General features: G+C 42.7%; 1 protein-coding gene across 7 annotated transcripts in view; it reads right to left on the reverse strand.

Moving 5' to 3' along the window:
- LOC139277522 (nuclear receptor coactivator 5-like) overlaps positions 1 to 14,429 on the reverse strand; it is a 41,281-nt gene extending 26,852 nt beyond the window's left edge. For 2 of the 7 annotated variants that reach the window (XM_070896077.1, XM_070896073.1), the window contains exons 1-2: positions 14,268 to 14,357; positions 7,815 to 8,024 (exon numbers count right to left, since the gene is read on the reverse strand). In XM_070896077.1, coding sequence (XP_070752178.1) covers positions 7,815 to 8,007 — 193 coding nt within the window. In that variant the 5' untranslated portion in view covers positions 8,008 to 8,024; positions 14,268 to 14,357. Of the gene's footprint in view, positions 1 to 7,814; positions 8,025 to 13,080; positions 13,222 to 14,267 lie in introns of those variants that run through there. The other 5 variants (XM_070896078.1, XM_070896075.1, XM_070896074.1 and 2 more) reach the window with 4 other exon arrangements.
- Positions 14,430 to 17,671: the final 3,242 nt, after the last annotated feature.

Here is a 17,671-nt window from a genome sequence, read left to right on the forward strand (position 1 = left end):
CTAAGCTTTACTGAGTTCTAGGCATTACCAAAGTTGCTAAATAGCATTGCCTGCAACTGCAAAAATATTACAGCTCAATAAGGTGCATTTTATTGTAAATTCCAATATTGGCATTAATGTGGTAAGTTTAAATATAGTGTAGCCAAATTATGCACCACAGGATTATCTGAAGCCAGCACAGTCCACAGTAACATTCAGGATTCCAGTCCCTCAAGAAGGGCAAATCACCCAATTCCCTTTGTCGAAAGCGCATCCGCAATATTCAATAGGGAAACCAATTGTGAACATTTACTAAGGACATTTTTCCTCAATGTTTTAATGCAATTTCAAAAGGCGATGGAGAATTTGAAGAAATTAACCAGTTTAAAATTTAATAATGTGGACACAAGCATTCCCTCCCCATGCTGCTTGAACTATAAAACTCATCCAATATTTTGTAATTTTAAACTTTCTAAACTTTAAACATTGAGCTCATACTGTACAGCAGGAGGGTAAATGATTGATTACAGGTCTCATCACAATAGCATCAATTTGAGATTCTAAAGAGTACACAATACTGGTTTAGTATTAAAGCACATTGGCTTAAGTGCACTTTCCCTCCAACACATTTTGATACTGTGAAAAAGCCCATTAACAAAGATTCTGCATACTTAGTTACATTACTATTGTGGACCAAATGAAGAATCAGGTTGTAAATGACAGCCTTTTATGTATAGGGAGCCATAGCAGGGCATCCTTGACAGCATCACTTGATGAAAGAGCACCAAGTAGAGATATTTAAAAAAGTTACATTGACTACTAGCTGTTCTCAAATAGAATCAAATTCGATGCATGTGAAACTGCGAACATGTTCTTTTAGGTGATGGATTAGGACACAAATCCTTATTCCAGATCAAGGAAGGTGGGTAGGAAAGTTTATATCTTGCCAAAGAACACCTTGTGGAGCCTGCCCTGATATTCCTCAATGAGTTCACCTTTGGCTAGCTGAGCTACCCATTGGCCTCAGCCAAGTTGATAGTTAAGGACACTACAAATGACTTAAGTGGTCCTGATCAGGGAGGGGTCGTTACATCATCAGCAGTCCCTCAGAATCAAGGAAGACCTGCTTGCATTCTTCTGAGTTCTTAGGTGGCTGTATAGTCCAATACAAGAACCAGTCTCTGTTACAGGTGGGACAGATAGTTGTTGAGAGAAGGGGTGGATGGGACTGGTTTGCCGCACGCCCTTTCCACTGCCTGTGCTTCATTTCTGCATGCTCTTGGCGACGAGATGAGGTGCTCAGCATCCTCCCGGATGCACTTCCTCCACTTAGGGCGATCTTTGGCCTGGGGATGTTGTACTTTTTCAGGGAGGCTTTCAGAATGTCCTTGTAACATTTCCGTTGCCCACCTTTGGCTCGTTTGCCGTGAAGAAGTTCCGAGTAGAGCGCTTACTTGAAGAGTCTCGTGTCTGGCATGCGAACTATGTGGCCTGCCCAGCGGAGCTGATCAAGTGTGGTCAGTGCTTCAAATGCTGGGGATGTTGGCCTGGTCGAGGACGCCAATGGTGGTGGCGTCTTGTCCTCCCAGGGGATTTGTAGGATTTTGCGGAGACACCATTGGTGGTATTTCTCCAGCGACGAGGTGTCTACTGTACATGGTCCATGTTTCTGAGCCATACAGGAGGGTGGATATTACTACAGCCCTGTAGACCATGAGCTTGCATACAGAGGCTGAATTCCAGGACATAGACGTATTTACTGAGGCGTATGAAAGCATGGGCCTTACGCTAAACATCAGTAAGACAAAGCTCCTCCACCAGCTTGTGCTCGCTGCACAGCACTGCCCCAGTCATCAAGATCCACAGCACGGCCCTGGACAACGTGGACCACTTCCCATATCTCGGGAGCCTCCTATCAACAAGAGCAGGCATTGACAAGATCCAACACCGCCTCTAGTACAGCCTTTGACCGACTGAGGAAGTGTCTTTGAAAACCAGGCCCTCAAAACTGCCACCAAGGGGCCGTTAACCACAATTTGGAGTCGTATCTGCGATTCAGCAACTCCTACTTAAACTGCACAAGTATAGACATCAGGTAAGGAAAGGCCGTGAAACCTCCCTTCCTGCAACAATTTGCTGCTGAAGTTAACAATGGCCATTGGGGTTTTGGGGGGGGGGGGGGGGGGGAGAAGGGGGGTCAAATTTGTGGCTCAGAATAATGCCCACAAAGCACATTATTCGCAAGACATTTTAACATCAGCTCCTATTGAAATCTAAAATCGCATTTAGGTGGTTATATTCATTGCCTTTCCAATGGTAACTTTTAAAGGAAAGTAATCAAAAAATCTCCCTTCTATAACCAAATTTTATAGCCGGGATAGAAGTAATTATAATTGATTTACAGAACATCAGCAAGAACATAAGAAATTAGGTGCAGAAGGTGGTCATTCAGCCCCACCATTCAGTATCACGGCTGATCTTCCACAATTCCACTCCCGCACTATTCCCATATCCAAAAATCTAAATCGATCTGTCTTGAATATTCTCAACCGCTGAACCTCCACAGCCCTCTGGGGTAGAGAATTCCAAAGACTCACCACCCACTGAATGAAGATATTTCTCCCCATCCCAGTCCTAAATGGCCCACCCATTATTGAGAGACTGTGACCCCTGGTTCTAGACTCCCCAGACAGGGGAAACATCCTCCTTGTATCTAACGTCAGACCCTCCAAGAATTTTGTATGTTTCAATGAGATCACTTCTCATTCTTCTAAATATAGGCCTAGCCTGCTCAATCTCTTCATTAGGACAATCTCCCATCCCAGGAATCAGCCTGGTGAACATCTGTTGCACTCCCTCTATGGCAAGTATATTCTTCCTTTAGGCAAGGAGACCAAAACTGTACATAATACTCCAGGTGGGGTCTTTCACCATGACCCTATATAGTTGCAGTAAGACATCTTTACTCATACTCAAATCCTCCAGTAATAAAGGCCAACATACAATTTACTTTCTTAATTGCTTGCTGTACTTGCATGTTAACTTTCAGTGGTGTGTACAAGGACACACAGGTGCCTCGGAACACCAACATTTCCCAATCTCTCACCATTTAAAAAATTATCTGCTTTTCTATGTTTCCTACCAAACAGGATAACTTCACATTTCTCCACATTATATTCCATTTGCCATGTTCTTGCCCATTCACTTGTATCCCCTTGAAGCCTCTTTGCATTCTCCTCACAGCTTTATATCAGCAGCAAACTTGGATATATTACATTTGGTCCCCTCATCCAAATCAGTGATAGACTGTGAATAGCTGGGGCCCAAGCACCAATCCTTGCCACATCCCACTAGATGCAGCCTGCCAACCTGAAAATGACCCGTTTTTTCCTACTCTTGGTTTTCTGTCCATTAACCAATCCTCAATCCATGCTGGTATATTACCCCCAATCCCATGAGCCCCAATTTTGTTTAATAAACCTCATGTGGCACCTTATCAAATGCCTTCTGAAAAATCCAAATACACCACATCCACTGTTCCCCCCTTATCTATTCTGCTAGTTACTTCAAAAAACTGCCAAACATATTTCCCTTTCATAAGTCAGTGTCAACGCTGCCCAATCCATATTATTTTCTAAGTGCCCTGTTACCACATCCACTTTCCCTACTACTGTGATGTCAAATCTAGTTAAGTGATGTTTCATCAATTCAATGCCATAAATTTACAATTCCATCTGCAGATAGAATTCATTTTGAAAACACCAATTGTTCAGGATTGACAAATACTGCTCAAATATTTATGCAAAGAATGGCACTCTTCGGTTACAAATATTCCATTCCCTAGATTAGAAACCATATCCTAAACCATGTGAAGATAGTTCACCTTCGAGAAAAAATGGTGCTACATGTAATATAGTTCATCATTTCACCAGTTAAAAGCCTAGCGATGGGTATTGTACCCTAATCTTGCGCAATGCGTAAAATACCCAGGTCTTGCTCTGGTATCCAAGAACCTGACGCAATGCAGAGGACTTCAGTCACTGCTGCAGAGATGTGACAGGACATGCAAGTATAACTGACCACATCTCCATCTTCCCCAATATTGAGTAGCAAAGAGCATGTCACTCACAATTCAACATTCTGTATTAATTGAAAAAGGGGAAGAGTACAGAACATTAATTGTGGAACCCCTTTCTCCCAGCATAATCTATGCTGTTAGCTGGATTCTGTCCATTTAAATTCCAGAATTGACTACTGAGCTAGCAATATAACAGAAATCCATTATATGCCTTTTTCTGGGCTAGGGAGGCAAGGACCAAGCTTTGATGAACCAATTGGCCTTCAGTCCTTTGCCAATTATGCATGGTGTCCAACATAGCCTCATGAAACTAGAGGCCAGGAACAAAATCAGATTTTAGTCCTAGCTACAATCATCTTCAGTTTTCATTGTTGTGCCAGTCAACTTACAAAAAACCCTATTTTGATCAATACATCAAGGATTCTGCATGCAACAAGCTTTCAGTAGCTAAAAATCAGTAAACTGAGAAATACACTTATTTACATGCACCAAATTTGAGCCTGAATTTAAAATTGATCAGACAAGGAGATAAAAATATTGACAGATTCACTGCTGGCAGAACAGAATTTCAGTGTTGCTGCTCGAGAAATAAACGAGTCACTAAAAGTAACTGCACAGCAAATTTTGGACTAATTCTTCACAATTAAAGTTAAAACTGAGAAATTAGTTTTCATAATTCAAAGTCAAAGTTAAAATGGCTAATCATCCCTAGCTACCAGGTTACATTATGTATCTTGGCTACACAGGCAGGTTGGAGTATGCTTGGGGTGTGCACCTGCTAGTCCAAATTGCTTTTTCCAGAGGAATTAATTGCATGGAAGACATCCCATATTTTGTCTGAACTTGCAGCCCAAGGAATATACTATGCATGGAACAAACAAGCTTCCTCCACTGTCAAGCATGTTAACATCTATCAAATCAAATGTCATTAACACTGCCCATTTCCCTTTGTAGTACATCATAAGGGTAGAGCCTAGTTTTCAAAACTCTTCCAACCACCTCAATCCCAAGTGAGATTTCCAATTGCAAACATCAAGCCTCAAAAAAAATATAACTCAAAACTCTCAAAAGCACTGTTCTCATCTATACCCACCATCATTTTCATCCTGGACAGTGGAACGGACATCCAAATCAAAATCTTGTACTTCAATACAGCAATGAGCCTCAGGTCTGATGGATGATCCACTCGCATTCCGTACTCCAATCTGTCAATATCCATGCCGGCAGATGCCATGGCTCGCACTGGATAAAGTTATTTGTCTGGAGGGGACTGTGATACTTAATGTCATAATTTATTTCTGGAAATACTTTACTGCAGGTCCTCAGAAGTGATTCAAGCCTGTAGGATAACTGATAACTTAAAGTACACTTCTGGTGAGAACTATTTGGCTAGCTTGAAACATAGACCCACACCCAAGACATTAAGCTAATTACATCTTAAGCTATTGAATGTCAGATACACAACTTTGTTGGGAGGGGCTTAGACACCATTAAAATTTTAACGGATATATTCCCAGCATTACCTCTCCATGCAAATGCACAAAATAGACTATTTACAAGGACACTTATCCTGTTCGTACATTAGTAACCCACTCAAGCCATCCTCTCCCAAAAGGCATTAGCTATTAGACTAAAAAGGTGCAAGATGCAAAATAGTTAATTTTTCTAAAAGATATGGCACTACCCCAAAACTTATAACAGAACCAGTTAAGATGTAAAGTAAACTGTCAAAACAAGCTCAATTTTATTCTGCACAAGCTTGAGATCACAGGCTATCCCCATTTCTCCCTTGAAATGTGCTGACTCTTCGATAGACATGCCCCTGAAACCCAACCAACTGGGAACATACAGGCCTAGTTAGCAATCATCAATGTGCTAATCACCCATGCAGGGGATCAGAGCCAAAACTCTTTTCACCTTGTGTTCACACAAGCACGTTCCTTCAGTGGTCACCGGACAATGATTAGGAGCAGAAAACTGGATCACATTTCAATTCACTTGTCCAGGTCACTAAACTCATGTATGCACAGCCACATGAATAGTCCAGTTCATTAGAATGTAGCATTTATTTGCATGGTGCTCTAGGAGCACTTGCTTATTTCAGTTAGTACTTGTTTGGGTCATAAGTTCTTAAACTCAAAAGATCTTAGTCCACACAAAACAAAGGTAGCCGAAAGGGCTTCCTTGGTGACTAACGGGGGTCAAATGACTAAACATTTGATAGAAGAGGATGCCAGAGGACACACAAGGTCCTGAAGTAGACTGTGCAAAATGATTAGCTAAAGACACAAGTTGAATACTACTTGGGCAATGAACTGAACAACTCTGTTTTGCCTATGGTATCAAGGTGAGCCAGATCAGTTGAAAGGACCATTAGAAAAGGTCTTCGGCAACCTGAATATTCAATTTAAAAGCAAGTCAGAAGCCACAATTCCTTCCTATTACAAAGACACAATGACCGCTGGGAAAAAAGGACACGCCAAATGAAACACCTAAATAGTAGGCTCGACTTCTGGTAACAGTGAACCCAACTCTGTCAGCACTTAACTATATTCTAGAATCAAACTTTTCCTAGACACCTTCTCTTCCTGAAGAGAAGCCAGAGGCAGAAAGTCAGTTCTTTCCTACTAGCAGTTGCACAAGCTGCATTTTTTTTTTTAAATAAATGCTTTATTTCCCAGCACCAAAATAAAAAGAACTTTAAAATGTCTGATGTCGTTCTTTGACGTAGTGTTCTCCTCCAATCAGAAAGATTCACATGATAAATCAGTTGCAACAAGTGAAATCATCCTTTGTCAGAAGGTCTTGCAGGATTGCAGATTTTTTGAGGACAACCGGTTCAAATCTTCAAAATCGTGGCAATGGATGACAAAAGACATCATAGGTGACCACCTGTCAGAGTGAAGTTCTCAAGTGTAAGCGCATCAAAATCCAACTTTAGCTGATAGATTCTAAGTTGCAACTCAAATCAGGAATAAGAGGACTGTTGGCTATTGCAGCAGACAGAACTCATTTTCAAGTTGCACAATAAGCCAGAATCTGATGTATATGGAGGATAACTGGTGCATAAAACCATTACACAGCAGCACGTGGTTGCAACAATGATACTCTGGCTTTGACTAGCAAGTATAAAGATTGAAATTCTTCAGTATTCTACTGACCTGTGCATGTGTGTACAGGCACATTGTTAGTAGGCTTCAGAGCAGAAAGTGGGTCAACAACCAGCAGTACATTTACATGTTTCTCTGCCATGCCCTACCCCGAACCATGGTCGTCTTCTCCCAGGGTTCTGACAGCTGTTTGAGAATGCACACCATATACTTCTGCATATTATGGTCTTGTACAAGTGTGACTGAACTTGACTTCAAAGAACGAAACTCACCTTTTTTTAAAAAAATTGTTCAAACCCCAACCCTTCGCAAGTTTTAAGAATTTCCATTACTCGCAATGGGAATTCAGAGCTGCGCAGTCAGCAAAGGTGGACAAACCAATGCTTCAAACAGTTTTTGTATATTGCTCCACCCAGTCAAGAACAAGTTATTGGTCAGAAGTTTCCTCAGTCTTGGAGTTTTCCAACTGAAACTGTTACTAACTTCTTTAGGAGCAAATAGTCAACAAGTGGCACCGAACAGCCCGGTGAAGATATTACAACTCAGTTCTGAAATTGTGGCAACATACCTTTCAAGTAGTAACAGGTAGGACATTAAAATCAACTACTGGATTCAGTTGGAAAGTCTTAATGCTTCCAGATACTAACCATTTATCTTGCCGTATTTAAGGAACATATCTTCCAAATCCTTCCTCACCATGGAGTCGGTGGGCAAATTTCCAACAAAAATGCGCCTCTCAAGTTCTCGAGGATCGGCGCTGTCAGTCTTGCTACTTGCACCGCGGTCACCACGCATTCTATGTTCTCGGGACGGGCTTCTGCTTCTCCTCCGGGACATCATTTAGAATCCTTTACGTGCTTTACCACGTGAAACAAAAAAAAGAAAATTGCCATTTGCATTAGATTACGAAAGTTTGAGGAAGTTGTTGCCAAAGTGTCCTGCAAGTTAACTGTTAAAATTAGGTGAGACGTCAAGATATTTAGGCTACCACATTCAAGTTAGGAAAAATGCAAAATTATGTTCTTCATAATTCATTGTGCAGTGTCAGTAGTTGGCCAATATGAAACAAAATTCGAAGGATTTATATGGCTGTTTTAAATTCGACATCAAAAAATGTTATACAAAAGACATCTCTTCCATGGCAACCAGCAAATAGCTTACGTTTAATGCAAGGTAGTGTCCTGTATATTATGAGCATAAACTGATTTATATTTTCCACCTAGCTCCCATTAGTTTTCTTAAAAATCAGATTGGCAGGGATGCATATAACTGGTCAAAGGCCAGCAGCTATTGCAATTAGCCAAGTTGCCAAATTAAGGTAGAAAGAGATAATTAAGCAAGCAAGAAGTTATTGTAATTAAGTCTTAATCATTGTCCATTTCTGAAACTGAGCAAGTTTGCTGGTACTACATAACAGTAATACCAAGAAAAACCCAACAGTACCTTAGCTTGTTATTCTTTAAGAATGTTAGAAAGTCACATTTTAGCACTCCAGTTCCTGTGTTCATTTTCAAACCTTAAGTGTTGTCAGGAAGATTACTAGGTTTCACCATTACCTATTTTGAAAATGTATTAATTTCCATTAAGGACGCAGAATTGCTGCAACACAGTTGAAGGAGTTGCTGATTACTGCAGATTTTATGGAAGAAAATGACAAGAGGATAACTCAGTATATTCGCACCAACATACTTACAAAAGCAATTTGCACATGTACTGGTACCTCACCTTCAACATTCCAGGCAGTTTACATAAGTAAATGTAGAGCCTAATTCTACATTTATTTCTTAAAAACCTTAAATATATTTATACTCACCCAATACATTGCTCAGATTGGCAATGAATGTTTTACAGGATACAGTTCCCACCATCTAAACCAGAATGCTGTTCAATTTAAATAAGATTGCAGTGGAAGATGGATGGAATGGAAGAAGAAAACTTGAATGGGTTTACATCTATGCTCATCATACAAGGGATCACATTAAACAGCTCTGTATTGACATTGGCTAATACTGAATGCTAACTGCCAGGATCATTGCTACAAACACCTCACCTTTCACTCCTTTTTAAAAAAAAAGGTCTTAGTCTCTTATCTATCTTTTAATGCAAAGCACAAGAGGACTGTCAGCAAAAGATTAAAAGTCAACCCTTGCGCATCTCCCAGTGGCAGGCCAACAATAGCTTAAAAAAAAAACTGGTGGGGAAGCTTTTCAAGTTAGGTCATGATGAGAGATCAAAATGGCATCTTCACCTTGATGGAATGCAATTGACAGCAATCCCCAACCATTCAACCTCTAGAGAATAGGTAGTAGTGCAGATCTACAAGTGAATCTTGCAATCCACTATCAGATTAACCAAACCCTCTTATGGTCTATTAAACATGCCAAGTTGATTCAGTGCAGTTGCATGCTTCTGTTAATCTCCAGGCCCACTGCAAGAGTCACAACACTTGCATTTAAAGTTAGTTATGGAAGGAAATGTCTCAAAGCAAGGATTTTTGAAATGTAAATATCATATTCCATTATCTACCCCCACACTATATTCACAGATCAGCTGGTAAATTGAGACCAGTGCATTCCTGCCTGTAATGCATACAATGTTTAGACACTTTACATGCACTGAACAGGAATAGTTTTATCACTCATAGGCAGCCCCTCGGAATCGAGGAAGACTTGCTTCCACTCCTAAAGTGAATCCTTTGGTGGCTGAACAGTCCAATGCGAGAGCCACAGGTGGGACAGACATTCGTGGGACTGATTTGCCGCACACTCCTGCTGCCTGTGCCTGACCTCTTCACGCTCGCGGCGTTGCGATTCGAAGAGCTCAACGCCCTGCCGGATGCATTTTCTCCACCTAGGGCGGTCTTCGGCCAGGGACTCCCAGGTGTCAGTGGTGATGTTGCACTTTACCAGGGAGACTTTGAGGGTGTCCTTGTAACATTTTCGCTGCCCACCTTGGGTTAGTTTGCCGTGAAAGAGCTCCACATGGAGCAATTGGTTGGGAGCCTCGTGTCTGGCATGCGAACTGTGTGGCCTGCCCAGCGAAGCTGATCAAGTGTGGTCAGTGCTTCAATGCTAGGGATGTTAGCCTGTCCTCCCTGGGGAGTTGCAGGATCTAAAAATCAGGAAGAACTACATATGGAGGTGGTGTGCCCTCATCAGAGGCAACAATTAAGTCGGAAGCTCCTTTCAGCAGCCAAAAAAGACACTGGTGCTTCCATTAAATTGCTATTGGGGCTCATGGTAATGAGCCATGGATTCAGCTTTGACTATATCCCACTAAACTCATCCCAAATACTGGACAAAAACAAATTATTGTGAAATAGAAGTTGAATAAAAATTGGGGGAGAAAGGAAAGAAATAACCAGGCTAGAGTCAAAATTCAAAGTCTTCTGAATCAAGGTGAACATTAGATCTGATGTTTACCTCATGTTTCATTTCTTAGGCCTTTGTCAACATGTAACTCCACACCACAAATCATGTACTCTAAAATGAAGGTCAGCATGATTGGTCTTGGGTTAGTAGCTGCCTTTCCTTGCATGGATAATGGAATACAATGGTCACATCTATTAACAGAAAAGTTTGGTCGGCAGTAGATTTTATGGAGTGCCTTAAGAAAGGAGGTGGCGCAGAGGTTTACGGTGAGAATTCCAAAGCTAAGCCTAGGCATCTGAAGGCACAGCCATCAATGATGGAGCACAAAAAGTCAGGGACACAAGAATTCACAATTGGAGTAACAAAGATCTCAGTAGGGCTGGAGAAGGTTACAGATAGGGATGGGCAAGGCCAGAGGGATTTGAACACAAGGACGAGAATTTTTTTTAAATAAGAGGCTTTGCTGGGCCAGGAGCCAATGTAGGTCATCGAGCACTCAGGTGATGGGACTTGGAGCTAGTTACAAGATGGGCAGCAATGTATTGGCTGAGCTCAAGGTTACTGAGAGGGTAAGGTGGGAGACTGGCCAAGAGAGCATTGGATTAGTTGAGTCTACAGGCAACAACGGTATTGATTAGGATTTCAGTATCAGATGAGCTGAAACTCTTTTTGGAGTTTATCTGCAAAACAAAACACATTAAACCGTGCCACCCGACCTGGGTGACACACCAGACATTTAATTCTTTTTGAAGTTTATCTGCAAAACAAAACACATTAAACCGTGCCACCCGACCTGGGTGACACACCAGACATTTAAGCTGGGGTAGAGATGGAGCAGGTGGTCTTGGCGATGAAGTGGATATGGGGTTGGAAGCTAAAGGTTAAATAGAAGTCACAGTTGAGAACAATCTGGTTCAGCCTCAAAGGCCAGGAATGGAGTCAATGGATAGGGAACATGGTTTGTGGCAGGGACCGAAGACAATGGCTTAGATTTTCCCAATATTTAATTGGAGGAAATTTCTGCTCATCCAATACTGGATGTCAGATAAGCAGCATGACAAATCAGCATACATGTGGAACTTGACATTGTCATGGGACAGAATGCAGGAGTGGGAAGAGAAGCCATTGCAGGCAATACTCTGGCTACCACTGGAATAGATAAGAATGGAACTAGAGGGTGACTGGAGTTCACAACACCATTTCATCATCAGTGCAGAAACAAAATAATCTGCATGCACACTAAAGATACCAAGTTTTACAATTTTCAGCCAGAGAACTAGATAAATCATAGGGTACCAACAGCTTAAGAGCCCCTTTTCTATTATGCATTACAGCAGGTTAACTAATTTCTACTCAAGTACATTGACATCCCCTTAAATACTATTTTTTTTTTTTACACAAGCAAATTTTTTTTAAAAAGAAAAGCAAGTCTAACCAGTCACGATACCTCTTCTGTAAAACAAGTTTAAATAGTCGTAATTTAGTGCCTTCTGAACATCTACACATTAGTCAAAGCTGATAAGATACAACTTTTGACAACACAGCCCTACGTTCTTCAAATGCAAGTCGTGTAACATTTTAAATAAAATCAAGTGTCCTTCATGAGTGAAGGGTTAAAGTCGGCAACAAATCAAATCGACTAATTAATTATGGAAGATTCCTCAATTGGTGTATGGTTGTAGTTCACAGCATAAAGGGTAAAACATTGGATTGTGAACAACGTGACAACAAACTTGTTGACTTCAAACACCATATCTTAGCAAAAGTGGAAGTAGAACAGAAAACGCTTACAACGTGGATAAATGTGCTTTATTGGGAAATCCATATCCGAGAAGATAACTTTGCAAAGATCAGAAACGCATAAATCAGAAACGCATGGGAGCGAGATCAATCGATTGAAGTATCGTCAAAAGTAGAAAAAAAAATGATGAGTAAATAATGATTTGCAGCTAAAAGGTTTAAAATAGTAACTGAACACTGTAGTTGCCAATGTTTGGTGTGGAAACAGATTGCTAGAAGTAACGGTTTATTTCGACTAACGACGCAGAGAAAATCCTTGCCTTTATTCGCCTCCTCGGTTCGGACTGGTTTTATAGAAAAAGTTGACAACAGGTAATTTAATAATGTATGCAGAAACAATTTTTGCTGCAGACATTTAACACCTCATAGTTGAAAGAAACGTGCTAAACTAGTTTCCCTTCCCAGGGGAGCGCGAAAACTCATCCGCCATTTTAAAACGCATCTCTCCCCGACACATATTTGCTCCAGCTGAAAATTTCGGACCTCTCCGCAACATGCCGTTTCCTCAGTCGTCACTCGCTTGTCTTTCTCCGCCGCTGTACTCGAAAAGGTCGCCCCGACCGCCAACGCTCATAGGCGACTCTTCCTCACCCCCACCCCCCGCCTTTGTCTCTGTGTCCGCCATGTTAAGGAGGGATCCGACAACCGTTAAAGGGACGGCTTGCATTTGAACACTGGAGCTGGTTACGAACTCGCGCTCCTAACTTCCGAGACTCTACACCCCTTTCTCCGGGCTCCTTACCCTTGATACGGAAGGACCGATTCTCTCCCGCGAGCTGCGTCGCGTGCAGTCTCCCGAAACGTGCAGAATAACCTGTCCATTGCCCGCAAGCGCATTGAGCCGACCCATCCGAACTACGCATATGCCAGCGGTGAAGCGAAGCGGCCTGCGCACGCGCACCGCAGTCCCGCTTCGCTCGGGAAAAATCGCGCCAACGGTACCGCCGCGCATGCGCGCGCTCTTCGCACGTTCGGCCGTCAAGCATGAATTGTTTTCAAATAAGCCAGTCACAAGAGCAGTTACAGAGGCTTTAATGGAGTGAGGGGGGAGGAGAGTCAAAATACCACAGTTGTAACGGGACAAGCTGGGACCCGCAAACGCTGTTCCGATCAGTGTTACGGCCGACCTTGTACCGAAGATCGGATCTCTGAACGGCAGTCGAGAGTAGAATGGCGAAGTGCGGAAAACCTGCCAGCAGCGCCCAAGCTTTAAACAGGTTGTACTTTGACTGTTCGCCAGTGGAGACCCTTGTGGACGGGCTTCGGTCAAGACAATGTCATTTACTTTTTTTCCCAGATTTACAATAGAAAACACTTTGGAAAAAAATTCACTCGTGCAGTGAACCAAGAGTTTGAGAGTGCGAGGGAGACGGCGGCCGAGAAACTGGGGGGCGGGGGGAAGAAATTGGGTTTGGGTGACGATCGAGGACGAGTGCCGAAAGCGTGAAGTGTGGCGGGAGTTGGTGTGGGGATTCAAGACTTACACTTTAAACTCTTTTATTCAGTCATAAAACTAATTTTAAAATCCTCCTCACCCCCGAGTGCGTGCAGGTGACCTGATCCGGAGGGAACTGCGTCCCCATGGACAGTGCTATCCGCCATTTTGAGGCGCGCCGCCTTTCCGAGCCGGGGAGGCAGCCCCACAAAGCGCCACTCCGCTCGCTGCCCTGCCCGCGGCAGCCCAGCCACGCGGCCCAAGTCGGCTTCCCAACCGTCGTCTGCTTTCCCAGCTGCTCAGTTCACCCCCGCCCGCCCCATTCCATATCTCGGTGTTTTCCCCTCTCCCCGCCCCCCTCCTTGAGTCCGCCATGTTGAGAGAGCAGCCCTTTGTGCAGAGAAAGGGATCCAGCCGCCATTACAGGCGGCGGCGGCTTCTTTTATTTTTAACGGCTTGCGAGCTCGTCAAAAAATGCCTCGCTGATCCCTTACCGTTATCCAACGCGAAGCTAACTGCCACCCCGGATCTGATCGATTCGCTGTGCGTGCGAGCGGCGCTCCTGCTCTCCCAAGCGGCGGCGGCTGAGTTCTTCAACCACACTGAGGTACTCAGCGGCTTCTTCTCACGCATGCGTCCTTCGGCAGAGTTGCCCCCACCCCACTGCGCATGTATGTAAGTGAAACGTTGGTCTAAACAACTCGATCCGCGCATGCGTTTGGGTTTTATTTAAAAGAGTGATGTACTGACTACGCATGCGTGGTTTTCCGAACGGTCGCAAACGCGCCAAGGGCAGTACATGCAAAGTACGCACGCTCTCAGCCTTCAGCAGCGTTCTATTCTAGAATAACCCATGAGGAGACAGTGGGTTGCCCCAGCGTCATCAACCCAAAACCAAACAAAAGCCTCCCATCCCTTTTAAAGGGGCACAACTAATAAGAAACTAAGCTGTAAAACAAAGGAAAGAAATACTTGCGTTTATATAGCGCCTTTCACAACCACTGGACGTCCCAAAACGCTTTATCGCCAATGATGTACCTTTTGGAGTGTTGTCACTGTTGTAATGTGGGAAACACAACAGCCAATTTGCGCACAACAACTCCCACAAACAGCTATGTGATAATGACCTGATAATCTGTTTTTGTTATGTTGATTGAGGGATAAATAATTGGCCAGGACAACAGGGATTACTCACCTGCTCTTCTTCAAAATAGTGCCATGGGTTCTTTTACATCTACCTGAGAGGGCAGATGGGGCCTCGGTTTAATGTCTCATCCAAAAGACGGCACCTCCGATAGTGCACCACTCCCTCAGAACTGCACGGAGTGTCAGCCCAGAAACATAAATATTAATATCACCATGTCTCTGCCCTATGCCTTGCGGTGTCCACCGGCCGTAGAGGGCCTCAGGGCACAGTGCTCCTTCTCCAGGACCACCTGAGCTCATACAAGGCCTCGAAAGTGAGGCAATCAGCCAAAGTGATCACCTCTATGGGCCTTGTCCAACCTGGGCCAGGAGCAGATCCACAACGAGGTCTCCAGCAGTGTTAATCGGGAGCTGTCAAAGCTGTGAACATATCTGACCACTATTTTATAAGAAATGTTTCTTACTCAGATTGGACTGTTCCTGAACAATGCAGTGTAAAGTAAATTAAGCAATGATGTTTGCAAATGGAAATAAAACTTCACCCCAAAAAAATGGCTTGACAGCATTATTTCCCTCTTTTTTACTTAAAAAAACTCGTGATTCTCCCAGTTGTACTGTTCAAACCCACACTTGTGGGTAGTCAGCAATTTCTATTGGACAGCACTGGTCTAGCTGGAGCAGAGATGGAATGGAGTCCGTTTCTTGTTACCTGGCAACTGAGGGCAGAAAAATCAAGGGCCTGGGGCCAAAGGAGATGTTAATGGAACTGAGGCTGAGAGTGGCAATGTTTCTGGACTGAGATTAGGAATTAGGGTTGGGTGGAGGCCAGCAGGACTAGACTACCCATATGGGGAATTTCCCAAGTACCCCGCAAATGGTTCCACTGCGCAGTATTATTGGCATTCTCTTTTCTTCCAGGAGAATTGTAACAAGCTCCTTGCACTTTCAGTGGGGGGTGGGCGGAGGAAACACTCACCCCTGGAAGGCAGTGAATGTCAGGGCTGTATCTGTATATTTGCATTATTCCTGTATTCTATATTCCGAATACGATCAGTATGTACTTAGGATTTTCTCATCAGAATTTCTTCAGATATAGGTAAAACATTTGTGTTTTCATTTGACAGCTACATTTCACATATTCACCCATCTGAATAATGGCTTCCTTGAGTTTTAATGCTGTCAGTCCTTTTTTATTGCTGGATGGGTTGGGTGGGATTACAAATTGATAGTCCTGTCATACTCTGCAAATGTCATGTATGTAACCTTCATGTAACTGTAACCTTCATAACAACATTGCACACTGTATACACCTAAGAAATGCACACCTTGACCACAGGGGGTAAACTTGTGGGAGACACACCTCACCAGGTTATCCAGGTATATAAAGGGAGGTCCCACACATGGTCATCACTTCTTGGTCCTGTGAATAAAAGTTCAGGTCACAGAGTGACCTTGTCTGCAGAATGTGCCTCGTGTTAATTTATAGTAGTGTGTAAGGACATTACAGATACTTGTGTTATTAATCAATTGTATGCGCCATTGAAAAAAAGTGAGTTATTAAATAACTGGAGCATTTATAGTTGGCAACAATGCTGCCCATTCACAAAGTATAGGACTACTATATTTTTTAATACTATTCCTATTATCCCAAGATTACAACCCTAAATTATATCTACAGAATCACACCAATTGCATTGGTGGTCATTTTCCAACATTCTATAGAGTCTGGATCAGTTCCTAGGGATTGGAGGGTAGCTAATGTAACCCCACTTTTTTAAAAAAGGAGGGAGAGAGAAAACACAGAATTATAGACCGGTTAGCCTGACATCGGTAGTGGGGAAAATGTTGGAATCAATTATTAAAGCACATTTGGAAAGCAGTGACAGGATCAATCAGTCCAAGTCAGCATGGATTTATGGACGGTAAGAGAAGGGATAACCAGCCATGGATAACCAAGGAAATAAAGAAAAGTATCAAATTAAAAACCAATGCGAAAAGGTGGCCAAGGTTAGTGGGAAACTAGAAGATTGGGATAATTTTAAACGACAGCAAAGAATGACTAAGAAAGCAATAAAGAAAGGAAAGATAGATTACGAAAGTAAACTTGCGCAAAACATAAAAACAGATAGTAAAAGCTTTTACCGATATATAAAATGGAAGAGAGTGACTAAAGTAAATGTTGGTCCCTTAAAAGATGAGAAGGGGGATTTAATAATGGGAAATGTGGAAATGGCTGCGACCTTAAACAATTATTTTGCTTCGGTCTTCACAGTGGAAGACACAAAAATCATGCCAAAAATTGTTGGTCACGGGAATGTGGGAAGGGAAGACCTTGAGACAATCACTATCACTAGGGGGGTAGGCTAATGGGACTCAAGGTAGACAAGTCCCCTGGTCCTGATGAAATACATCCCAGGGTATTAAAAGAGATGGTGGAAGTTATAGCAGATGCATTCGTTATAATCTACCAAAATTCTCTGGACTCTGGGGAGGTTGGAAAGCAGTTAATGTAACGCCTCTGTTTAAAAAGGGGGCCAGACAAAAGGCAGGCAACTATAGGCCGGTTAGTTTAACATCTGTAGTGGGGAAAATGCTTGAAGCTATCATTAAGGAAGAAATAGCAGGACATCTAGATAGGAATAGTGCAATCAAGCAGACGCAACATGGATTCATGAAGAGGAAATCGTGTTTAACTAATTTACTGGAATTCTTTGAGGATATAACGAGCATGGTGGATAGAGGTGTACCAATG

The sequence above is a fragment of the Pristiophorus japonicus genome, chromosome 12 (genome assembly GCF_044704955.1).
Source record: "Pristiophorus japonicus isolate sPriJap1 chromosome 12, sPriJap1.hap1, whole genome shotgun sequence".
Taxonomy (NCBI): Eukaryota; Metazoa; Chordata; class Chondrichthyes; family Pristiophoridae; genus Pristiophorus; species Pristiophorus japonicus.